This window comes from Cicer arietinum, chromosome 5 (genome assembly GCF_000331145.2).
Source record: "Cicer arietinum cultivar CDC Frontier isolate Library 1 chromosome 5, Cicar.CDCFrontier_v2.0, whole genome shotgun sequence".
Lineage (NCBI taxonomy): Eukaryota > Viridiplantae > Streptophyta > Magnoliopsida > Fabales > Fabaceae > Cicer > Cicer arietinum.
Window position 1 is genome coordinate 4,146,338 of NC_021164.2, and position 13,237 is coordinate 4,159,574.

Consider the following 13,237-nt stretch of genomic DNA (forward strand, 5'->3'; position numbering starts at 1 on the left):
GGCACTATCGAATGAATAAATGTGATTATTAGAGCATGAATATTTATATATATATATATATATATAAATATTCATGCTCTAATAATCACATTTATTCATTCGATAGTGCCTTAAAAGTTTATCGAGCTCAAAGAGGTGCTAAAGTGTCGAAGCAGAAGTCTAATAACATTACATGGATCTCAATAAAGTGCCCTCGTCAAACAAATAACATCGACTGTGGGTACTACGTATTGAGATTCATGAAGGAGATTGTTGAGAAGAATAAAACTATTATCCCAGAAACGGTACGGTATTTGCATTATATGATTTTCATATATAAATTATCTATATATTTGATACTAACTTAATATAATATGTTCAATTTTTATATTGCAGTACTTTGCCAATTCCAGTCCATCATATTCTGAGGAAGATCTGATGGAATTAAAGGAAGAATGGTGTCAGTACGTGCTTGACATGAAAATTATTTGATTTTCTGGGAAATAGCTTGTGCTGGGCAAGGGATCTGAATATTATATGGTAGCTAGTGCATATAATGTATATTCTGTTAGTTATTATATGTAAATGATCATAGGACACAATATATGCATATAATGGATCTGTTAGTTATTATATAATGGATCTGAATGTAGGTAATTAGGTTGTAAATTAGGTTGTATATATGTATCTGAATGTAGTTACTTAGGTTGTAAATTACAGAGTTACAGAGTTACATATATGTTAATAAAGTTACAGAGTTCTGATTTCTGTTCTACTGATTGTGTGAACTGCTTATGGTATTTGAATATGTTTTGTTGTTGTGTGCACTGATTGTGAAGTGATTTTGGATCAAAATAATTTTGGATACAAAGATGAAAGACAACGCTTTCTAAAAAAAATGCCATAAAAAGCTAAAAAGCGCTTTTCATTTCAAATAATTAATTTACAGCGTTTAAAAAAAAAACACATTTTACAGCGCTTTTTTTAAAAAGCGCTATAAAATGTTGTTGTAAAGCGCTTTAATGGTGTACATTTTACAGCGCTTTCGTGAGAAAGCGCTGTAAAATGTACAACAAAAGCGCTGTAAAATAAGCGCTGTAAAATGCAGACCCATAATTTCATATAATGGGTGTGCATTTTACAGCGCTTGTGTTAAAAAGCGCTCTAAAAGCAGACCCATAACTCATATAATGGGTGTGCATTTTACAGCGCTTGTGTTAAAAAGCGCTGTAAAATGTGCATAACAAGCGCGCGTTATATTTACATGTTTTATAGCGCTTTTTTAAAAGCGTTGTTGTATCATTTACAGCGCTCGATTCCACAGCGCTTGTTTTTTTGAAAAAGCGCTGTAAATGGATTAAAAAAAGCGTTGTAAAATGCAGTTTTTCGCGTAGTGAATCCTTATTTTGACGGATTAATGATGTTTCTCGATTATTTTAAAAATTTGTTAAATAGTGTGCTGTAAGTATTATTTTTGATCAAAATTATTTAAAATACTCATACCATTAGCATCATGTTTATTGTTTTGTGGAATTCCATTCTAATATATTATTTTTGGTGTAAGATGTTACATGTTACATAACCATTGTTCTTAAATAACATAACCATTGTTCTCATTTAAGTTTAAATTTACGAGTAAAGATAATTTGGTTTCCTTGAAAAAAAAATTGGAGATCCAATTTAGTTTCCTAAAAATTATAGGTAATTTTTAGTTCTTAAGAAAATTAAATTAGCACACTTCAATCTTTACCTTCTTTACATTTTAGTTAGTTGATGAAAAAAAAAAACAGAAGAGAAGAATATTAAAAAATAAGTTATTCTTAGGGACTAAATTTGGTCTCTCATATATTTTCTAATAAAACTACATTAATTGCACTAAATTGTCACATCATTAATGTCGTGTTAGCATCCAATCGATATTGTTATGCGAATGAGAAAACAAAAAAAAACTATCATAATTATACGGATTAAAAACAAATAAAATTATAAATTTTAGGAATCAAAAACATAAATTTATCTAAAAAATTAGTTTTCAGTTTTCAACTTCAATTATTGTATATGCAAATTTTTCATTAACAAAAAATAATTTATTTTTGGTCTATCTTCTATCTCTTTTTATTTATATATATCTTGACTTCAATTATTTATCTGAAAAATTAGTTTTCAGTTTTCAACTTCAATTACTGTATATGCAAATTTTGCATTAACGAAAAATAATTGATTTTTGGTCTATCTTCTATCTCTTTTTATTTATTTATATCTTTAATGTCGTGTCGGCATCCAATCGATATTGTTACGCGAATGAGAGGAAAAAAAACTATTATAATTATAGGGATTAAAAACAAATAAAATTATAAATTTTAGGAATCAAAAATATAAATTTATCTGAAAAATTAATTTTCAGTTTTCAACTTCAATGACTGTATATGCAAATGTTTCATTAACGAAAAATAATTGATTTTTAGTCTATCTTCTATCTCTTTTTATTTATATATATCTTGACTATATTTAAGTTGTTTTCTTTATTTTAATTTTTTAATACAACTCAAAAAAAACATTATTTCATTGTAAAGCACATAGCTCATCATTAGTAAAATCCTCATGAGGACAATCCCCCAACTTTTATGAAGTATTCAAGAGATTCTTAACCATACTTAAGAAAAGTTCAAAAAATAACTACATCTTTCAACACAACTTAAAAAGATAATTGAGATTAAGACACATTCACTTGACACTAAGGTATCAAGTGTTACATGTTCATATGTGATAGATAAAAATTACATCAACAAAAATAAGATAGATCACGTAAACATATCTAACACATGAAATTCTAATTGAAATAGCATGAGGGTTGTACCTATTGGCCTTAACCAAGGTGGCAATATCTCATTAAATATTTGTTCTACTAAGACGAGAGTGTTTTGGCTACTACTAGTCTAGGTGTGAGGCCAGGGATAATATTTTGACATTGTAACCTTAAGAGATATAACTCAAATTCTCTCATAGGATTTGTAAAATTGTCATTAATACAACTTTAATTAATAATAAATTTAATTGCACTTTTTGTCTCCATATTTTATTAAAATGAACTTTTAGTTTCCTCATTATTAAAATTGGTTTTTTAGTCCTTATTAACTCATTTATTGGATTATTTTGGTCCCAATATTTTTTATGATGTGACACTTAGTTGACATTTGTGAGTTGAATAAAATATTTTCCATGTCATTATTGTTGTTATCAATTTTATTTATATATTAAAATAATAAAAATCAAATTGTTTAAAATATTTATATATTTAAAATTAAATTGTTTTATAAATAAATTTATTCATTTTATTTATATTTTTAAATATTTAATTTTAGTTTCTTTTGATAATTTAAAAAATTTATATAAATTTTTTAAATTTTATTCAATTTATTTTTAAATATTATTATTAATATTAAAATGTATTATATTTTTAATATTATTTGATATTTATTTTATTAATATATTAAAGTATTAAAAATAAATTTACTTTATTTTATTTGTAAATTAAAATATTTAATATTTATTTATTTTATTTTTAATATTTTATAAATACGTAAAATAAATAATAAAATTAGTTCAACAATATTGACATGTAAATTATTTTTTTCAAGTTACAAAACACCTAAGTATCACGTCATTAACGAGAATATCACATAATTAAAAAATAGTGAGGATTAAAAAAATCCTAAAAATTTTGTTAGCAGAGGATCAAAATAACTAATTTTAGAAATAAATAACTAAAAGTTCATTTTTTGACAAAATAGAAAAACAAATCATATATTTAAACTTTAATAATAATTTATCCGTCCTCGAAGGAGTTGTTTTCTGGTTTAGTTAGAGACCCAAAATGAGTTGTATGCGAGAAGACCCAAAGTTCAATATTTGTCGCTAACATTTTCTCCTTTCGTAATATATATTGAGTACTAACATCCTCCTATATAAAATAGTTAATAACAATTTCCTCATCGCCATTTTATAAAAGTTAATACTACTTATTTTTTATTATTTATAAATTTAACTATAATTAATATACCATTGTTTATCTTCAAACATTAAAAAAAAAATTTTAGTAACATTTATACCTAAAATAATCACATAAATATATTAAATATATTTTTATTATGTGGCAAAATGTACTTATAATATAGACACAATTCCTCATGCAGTTGATTAATTTAATTTCAGATAATAGTTCAATCTTTTATTTTTTTTTTCCTTTTCAATTTGGTCCTTTATTTAATTTTATTATAAAAATTCAAAAATATAAAGCATGAAAAATATGAGTTTATTTGAAGAATTGAGTTATAAATTTGATGAAATTTGCATTATATTGAAGATGATAATTAATTTTGATGAGTTTTGTTTGAAAATTTTGATGAATTTTTGTAAAAACAATAATAACATTGTTAATATTTTAAAATATGAAAGATCAAATTGTTTACATAAAATTAAATAAATGACCAAATCGGGGAGAATAAAAAAAGATAAATAACTGAAGTGTTATCTGAAATTAAGTTAAGAGACCGCATGAGCAATTAAGTGTATAATATAATAGTAAAATATTATTCAATTTTTTTAGAAATAGAGAAGGTCTCTTACTGTAATTAACTTATTAAAAATTAATAATGTTAATATTGTTATTAATAATGTTAATATTGTTAGTATTTTGTTAGTAGTATTTATGACTCCAATTGCTAACTTCCGCACACCAAACCAACCTTAATGTTGCTTCACGCCTTCTAATATAGGGGTAAAGATAATTTTCATTTCTCAATAGAAATAAAGGTGTTAATTCTTTTTTTTATTGACAAATATATTAATAAATTAATTATTATGTTAATATTTCTAATTCAAACCCGAGACCTTCTCCTTCGTTGTTACTTAGCTCACCAATTAGAGTACCTGCATAGGACAAACATTTATTACTTTAGTTTTAGTGTAATTGTGTACATATAAAATATATAAATATTGCACACATTTTTAAAATTGGTGATATTAATTAAATATTTATATACGAAAATTATAGAAGGAATAATTATACACAAATTTTTTAGTAAACACCTCCATTATTTCTCTAGAGAAATGAAAAAAAATCTCTACTCTTATTTTTTTTTTGGCATAAAAATTAAAAAATTAAAATTTTATAAGGATTAACAACACATTTAACCCACATTTTAATTCATTATGTTTTTTTTATTGAGCTACATTAATATCAAAATTTTAAATTATTTATTTTAGTTATATTTGGATATTTTAATTTTATATTGAAAAATCCAAATTTGTACTAGTTTCCTTTTTGGCCATTTTTAAGAAGTAGATTCCTTAATTTATCATTTATTTTAATAAATATGTTATATATAAAAATGGTATAAAATATACGCTAGGTATAAAAAATAATATAATGAATGGAAAATGTTCCCAAATGGTTATTTAGTTGAGAAAACAAATAGAAATTATATAGATACATATGGAATGTATAATTATTAAGTTTTTAAATGGAACCTAAAAATGAATAAAAAAGGAAAAAAGAATGAAATTATAAGCTTTATATTTATATATATAATTGAGCACTCCATTACATAAAGTATAGTTGGGTATAGTAACCCACAATCAATAGTTTGAAACCACGTAATTTTTATTTTTAATTAATTTAAATTTTGTATTTATAATAAAATTAAAAAATATTTTTTATAGAGATAAAATTATAATTTTTCATATTTAAAAAAATATTAAATATATTCAATATGTATATGTGTATAAAATTTAAAAATTATAATAATATTAATTGTGTGACGGGTTTGGATGTGGGTGCGGGGTGGATATCAGCCTCCCTAAATCTGTCCTTGCCTCTAAATTTTAATTTAAAAAAAAAATTACATCCGCATCCACACTCAGTTAAAGTGAATTTTCTCCGTCCAAATCAAACAAATTTTGGTGGATACCCGCGAATGCGAGTTATGTTGTCATCCATAATCCACACCCAACATTTTTTCATGGATATTAAAGAGTTTACCTTATTTTATCTCTTATTTTAATATTTATTTAATTTTATCCCTAAATTAACTATACTTTTTTTTAATAAAAAAATAACTATATCTTCAATCTGGCAGAAAGCCTTCTCTCCTTTTTTTTCCAAAAAGCATTATTTGGTTTTTATTTTTATTTTTATTTTTTTCATAAGTAAAAAACCTTCTTTTCATTTGATTAATAAACATATGAAAGAACGAATAGTATACCCTCTAGTTAATGACTAGTTAACAATAATTCAAAAAATTTATATATAATTTTTTTATTTATTCTTTATCATAGAAGAGATGTTAAATTTTATCATAATTAACTTATATATCAGTAAAATTTAGATTTAAATTTGAATAAAACATTTAACTTAATATTATTGACATTTATCAATCGAATTAAGGATTTAAGGATAATTTATATATAATTTAACAAGCGTGAGATTTTTAGCTCACAGTTGAAATAATTTTCCTTATTAATACAATCTAGTACTGAAATTATTCATAGTTGATTCATATATGTAGTAAATTTTAACTTTTCTGTTTATTTTTAACTAACACACACGCTTATTAAAAATGTATCTTTTAACCAACTATGATTGAGTTTAGTGGAAAGGCCTAGAAAAATCTAAAAAAACTATCTTTTAAATTTTTTATTTGTATTAATTGAAATAAAAAAATATTTTGTTCACTTGATTATTTTTTCTCTCTGCCACCCTGGCACGTGAAATAAGAATGGAAACATTTGATAATTTTATCATAAAAGAGTGGTGTAGGGGTAATAACTAATAATATTATAAAAAGATAAAGGAGATAAAGAAGAATTTATTTGTTGTCAAAATATAATAAAATAAAAATATTATTATTTAATTGAAGTATTATGTAAACTTTAGTTATTTAGTCTAATACTAAAAAGATAATAATTAGAGTGAAGTAAATTCTGTTGTATCTAATTTATTTTTTTATAAAAAACAAAAAGAATTATGTAATAAAACTTCTACTTTCACCATCCAAATTAATTATGGTGCTCATTTTACATGTGAAGGAAAATGTGATGATTACTTACCTTACTTGCATATCTTATTGTGTATATAAAAATAGTGTTGGTGTTCCTCATTTGCTTCACTCACAACAATCACTATCAATTTCTATCTCCCATTCTCACTACCCTCCTTCACTCTCTTATTTGTATCACTCTTTCTCACCTTAACCATCTCTCCCTCTCATCTCTTATTGTTGTGCTGGTATATCTCCTTCACTAACTTTATGGTACAATTCTTTATCCATGCTTTTCAATCATTTTTTTTCTTTATGTTTTTCATCTTCTCTTTGTTTTTTGTTGCTTTGCCCTAGCTTGATTGTTTTCACTTTGATTTGAAAGTCTCACAAAATTCTATTGGATGATCTCATATTTCTCAATATTCTAGTAAGAGAGGCATATTTTTTTTAAAAATATTTATTATTTATTTACACTTTGTGAGTCAATATTAAAAATTTAAGCATAGAGTTTTTGTTCGGAATCTATCTTTAGATTTAGGACTATAGTCCAATACATATTGAGGGTCAAAACAAATTTAAGATGATACTTTTTTAAAGTCACTTTTTTAAAGCCGGTAATAATAATTTAAGTAAAATTACAATATTTTTTTTATTTTTTTATAAATATTATAACATGCATAATTATTTCTTAATTTAAGAATATTATTTTATTTTTGTCAGAATAAAAAAATATTATTAAAATAGAGAATATGAGATATTCTTATCCATCTATTTTTTAATAGGTACCCACACTACTATTATTCTCCTACATCTCTTGATAATATTTTGATTAAAGATGACAATAAAATCTGTATCCGCGAATATTCACCTGAACCCATTTCGATTTGGGAGAGAAAAATCTACGAAATTAAAACTTGGAGCAAGGGTAGGTTTGAGGCATTGATATCCATCGCGCAACCGTCCCTCTAGTAATATTGTTTTCATTGTTAACGTTTATATATATATATATATATATAATATATTTAAATATTAAAAATTATAATATTTCATTTATAGAAAATACAATTTTAATTTTATTATATTAATTATAATATATATAAATTTTAAATTTATTATTTTATATATATGAATAGGTGCGGGTGTGAGGCGCGAAAACTTAAACCGCATTGCAGGTAGAGATTAATACTTAAAATTTCACATCTGATGAAAAACGGGTGCATATGTGAGTGAGTATTCTGAACTAATCGAATACGGAGATGAATGAAGTAAAATCTACTATGTCCTGTCCCGTTGTGATACTTAATTCTTAATTTTAATCCTATAATGGTACAAAATTTTATATCAAGAATAAATGCTAGAGTTGTAATTTTATTTTCATTTATTGATTTGTGTTCCTCGGTCGATAGATTGTTCATGGATTTTCATCCAAAATTTTATGCAAATTTTTAACTAAGTATATGTCATTAATGCAGACTTCATTTACGGACTTGCAACAGGAGTTTAGATTCTGATATCCTAAATTCAAAATATATATGTAAGTGTAATTTCTTTCAAAATTCACACATGATCTTACTATAATTCACTCGTGAATTTATGTAGAGTCGGTCACTTTAATTGGATAAAATAAAAATGAATTAAATAAAGTAGATATATGTGATTAAAATTTTAACCACGTATATATTTTTTTTTAAAATCATTTCTATTTATAATATAAGAAGAATGTAGTATTAATTTTTGTTTTTTTATTAAATGTGTATAATACATAAATAATTTTTGACTTTTGGACTGTTGTTTTCCCTATTTACTATTTTGGTCATTTAATTTAAATATATACGTATTTTTGTTCTCACAAGTTAATGAATGTGAAAAAAATTGTCCAAATGTAAATTTGGGGCTAAACTTGGGTGAGGTGAGCAAGTGACATGATGATACGACACTGAACAATTAGATTTAATTTATTTATGTATGATAAATGTCATCAAATTAATCCATGATTTAAAATTTTTGCAGTTTAATAAAATATAATTTGATGATATAGATTATACACATGGATGAGTTTTAATCCAATTAGGTAGTGCTAAATCAAATCATTTACTGCATAAGCATCTTATTAATTACTTGTCGCATAATCTAATTTTAAACTCAAATTTTACACTTGAGAAAATGTGGTACATTTATAAATTTGAGATCAAGACCGTGGATTTAAAAATAGGAGAGTGTTTTATCAAAAATAAAATTAAAAATAGAGAGACAGTGAATTGAGAAAAACATAAAAATGTATTTAATTTATTTTCTTATTAATTAATTGAAATGGCTAAAAAAATATATAACTAAATTATTTTATTTCATATTATTATTACTGTTTTTTGTCTTTATTTCATTTTGTTGATAATAATTGCTTATTTTTTCTATTAATAACGTTATATTTCTTCAAAAACAAAAAAAAAAAACTACACTGTTTATGTTTCCTAAGAATTTATTCACATATTTTTTTATTCTATTATAAATTTAATATTTATTATTTTTTGGGTTAAAAATATTTGTTTTATTCTTTATTAACTTTTCTACTAGAATAAATAAAATTATTGGTTATAGTTAAAGACAAAAAAAAATGTCTCCAATTTTCTCATTAAATTTAGTAAAGAATTTCATATTCTTCTTTCTAAATATTTCTTGTTAATTTGTTTTAGTATGAGTCTCTAAATTTGGTGTTATCTAATTCACACAAACTTTTTCATTTTGTAGTTGTAGATTATTTATAGAAGCAATGAACCGAAGGGTATATAATGGTGCTCCCACTTACCCTTCAATGGGAGAAACCTCAAATAGAGCAAAGCAAGAGAAAGGAAAAGAAGTAGCTGTTGAAGAAAAATATATAAGTATTGAGGAACTTGAGACAAGGATATGGAGAGATAGATTGCTCTTAAGGAAGCTTAAGGAAGAAAGAAGACAAAAAGACAAGAATAAATCCTTGGAGTATCTTAAAAAGAAGACAATGTCACGTGCACAAGATGGTATACTAAGGTACTACATGCTTCTTCTTTCAATTTTTCATCAAATCAATAAAGCATAATAGCGAAAAAGACTTATAGCAGATAACATATAAACTAATTGATAGCTGATAGCGAATAAGCTAGTAAGCTAGTAGATTGTAAACTATTACAAAACAACACTACTTTATTCGCATGAGTTTATGTGTTATAAGTTATCCGCTATAAGTTAGCTGTTTAACCTTGATAAACGTGTCCAAAGGGACACTAATAATAATTTTATAAGTGTCTTTGATATGAATTTTGAATTTTGTCTTTTAAGATTACAAAGTCAAACTTTTAATACTGATGACCTGATAGTGAACCTGTCGACAGATACATGCTAAAGATGATGGATGTTTGCGACATTCGTGGATTCATCTATGGAATAATCCCAGAAACGGGCAAACCAACAAGTGGTTCATCCGACAATCTACGAGGTTGGTGGAAAGAAAGAGTGAAGTTTGACAGAAATGGTCCTGCTGCAATTGCAAAGTATGAAGAAGAAAGTGGAATTTCCGAAATAAACGAGTTGAATGGCGAATCAATAGCACCTTGCTCATTGCAAGAGCTTCCTGATACAACATTAGGCTCGCTTCTATCGTCTTTAATGCAGCATTGTGATCCACCACAAAGAAGATTTCCTTTGGAGAAAGGAATTTTTCCACCATGGTGGCCAACAGGGAAAGAACCATGGTGGAATGAAATGGGTTTTAGTAAAGATCCTGGTCCACCACCTTATAAGAAGCCTCATGATTTGAAAAAAGCTTGGAAAATTTGTGCTTTGACTGCTGTCATAAAACATATGTCTCCTAATATTGAGAAGATTAAGCATATTGTTAGACAATCAAGGAGTTTGCAAGATAAACTCACTTCTAAGGAAACAGCTATTTGGTCTGCTGTTATGAATCATGAAGAATCACTTGCTAGGGAAATGTATCCTGATTTGTTTCCTAGTTTTTCATCTAGTGTTGGTGGAAGTAGTTGTTTTCTTTTGGAGCCAAATGATTATGATATTGAAGTTCAACATGATAGTGATGTTGAAGGTGATGAGAGTAAACTAGAAACAATGTTACCACAACCACAACTGCAGTTGCAATCGCAACTATTGCAACTGCAGTTACCATCATCATCATCGTCATTATGGTCTTCTGATGACATTGATGAGAGAAAAGTTGATGGTCAATTTGTTGAGAAAACTGGTTCTTTTCATCAGGCTTTTAAATGCCTTAATGTTGATTGTAAAGTTCATGATCTTGGTAATGCTTTTGTTGGAGGTGGACAACAAAACCAAGTTGATGCTCAAGCTCAAGTTCAAGTTCAACCACATTTCAATAATTCAAATGTGTCTTCAATGAATAATCTTGTTATGATGCCACCATCAAATGAAAATGGTGCTCATAAGAGAAAGGCTTGTGAGCTTGTAGAAAATTCAATTACTTCTCTTCCAAGTTACCATGAGGGCTATAATTGTAATAATCCTCAATACCAATGCCATAATCAAGGAGGTTCTGTTAACCTATCATCACTACCATCTTCCAATGTGTCTGTTATGCAACCAAATGAAGTTGCTAACAAGAGAAAATGTGAACTTGCTAGGAATGTTACTACAAATAATAATGAGCTTTATTCCTATTTTAACCCTCATTGTGAAGATCATGGATTCCAACAAAACAGGAATGTTGTAAGAAATCACCAATTTACTAGCACACATTCAGAAAGCAGCAACAACAACCATTTGCAAATGGTTGGTGTTGGAAGTTCAAAATCTCATCAGTTTGTTAACCAGCAACATGTGCAAGCTGCACCTCTTGAGCAACATGTTCAAGCTGCTGTACCTCCAGTTACAAATCAGATCAATCACCATGCAGGTAAATTCTTCATATGATTTTCACGAGAAACTATTCAAAATAGCTTCTCATATAAACCCTTTTTAGATTCTCCTTTTTTTCCGCACATTGTAATAAACAAATGAAAACTCTTAAAAATGATTATTTTTAAGTGATTGTTTTTTAAAGTAAGCCGTAACAAATAGACTTTAAGTAGTACTAACTCCGAGGAGATTTAAATTTTGTCCCTTGAAGTCAAAATGTCAAATTTTCACCACTAAATTGACTGACACCGATATAAAGTCAAACTTTTACCAGTGAATTGACACCTGATGAATTTGAACCAATGATATATCCAGGAGGAGGTGGAGGAAATGAAGTGGTATCTGATTTGATGGCTATCTATAAATCAGGCATTCAGCTGAAGAAAAACACCACCATGAATGTTGTTCCAACAAACAACATGATTCCAAATCCTGGTGTTAACCCAAACAATCTTCAGCCTCAAATCTACAATGCTGGTGGTGTTCAACAGAAAAGGAACAACAACACCATGAGTACTACTCTGCCAGCTGGCAACATGATGATTCCAGCTTCTGGTTTCAATCAAAACATTCAGCAGCCTCAAATCTACAATACCACTTCAACTGTTCAGCAGAGGAAGAACAGCACCATGATGAACATGATTCCAACACTTGGTTTTAACCAAAACAACAACCAGCTTCAAATGGACAAGAATTTCTATGGTAATAATAATCATCATCAAAGTGTTGGTGTTGGTAATGGATACTACAACAATAGTGCTGAAGTTGGAACCAATATTGTTCCTCCAATGCATGGAAATGTGTCAACAACATCATTTGATCATTTGAGAGGATTTAATTCTCAATCTAATGTTGAAGCTTATAACAACAATGCATTTATTGATTCTCCTAATGTGGCAACACCAAGTAATTATTATGATTACAATTGGTTTTACAATAAAGGGAATTAATAAGGTAAAATCATAAATTACCTTTTTTTAAAAAAAAAAATTCACCTATCTTTCATAAATAGCCTTCTTTTGGTTTTGGTTTGGAACATTTTAATATGTGCCAAAATTAAAACTATATGAGTCTATTTGTTAAAGAGTGTGAAACTTAAAATGGGTAATTTATGATTTTATTTGTGCTTGGTTGTTGGATATGAAGTAATTGGAGAAGGAAGATTTGTGTTTTATGTGTTCTTTTGTTTTTGTGTTATGTTGTCTTGTTTGGTCTACACAATGTGTCTTTTTGGGTACCTACTTTTCTATTATTGAGTCTATGTTTATGTGAAGAGTGAATTTGAGTCAGTGTGTCTCTCTAAATAGTTACTATAT

At 26.5% G+C, this 13,237-nt stretch overlaps 1 protein-coding gene across 1 annotated transcript; it reads left to right on the plus strand.

Annotated features, from left to right (window-relative positions):
* Window positions 1-9,786: 9,786 nt before the first annotated feature.
* On the plus strand, window positions 9,787-12,871 carry LOC101509307 (uncharacterized). Its single transcript, XM_012715607.3, has 3 exons — window positions 9,787-10,043; window positions 10,385-11,919; window positions 12,237-12,871. The coding sequence occupies exons 1-3, from the start codon at window positions 9,787-9,789 to the stop codon at window positions 12,869-12,871; spliced, it is 2,427 nt and encodes an 808-aa protein (XP_012571061.1).
* Window positions 12,872-13,237: the final 366 nt, after the last annotated feature.

Coding starts and splice junctions, on each gene's coding strand:
- LOC101509307 (XM_012715607.3), top strand. CDS start 9,787: ATGAACCGAAGGGTATATAATGGTGCTCCCACTTACCCTTCAATGGGA. Junction 10,044..10,384: donor GCACAAGATGGTATACTAAG/GTACTACATGCT, acceptor ACCTGTCGACAG/ATACATGCTAAAGATGATGG. Junction 11,920..12,236: donor TCAGATCAATCACCATGCAG/GTAAATTCTTCA, acceptor TGATATATCCAG/GAGGAGGTGGAGGAAATGAA.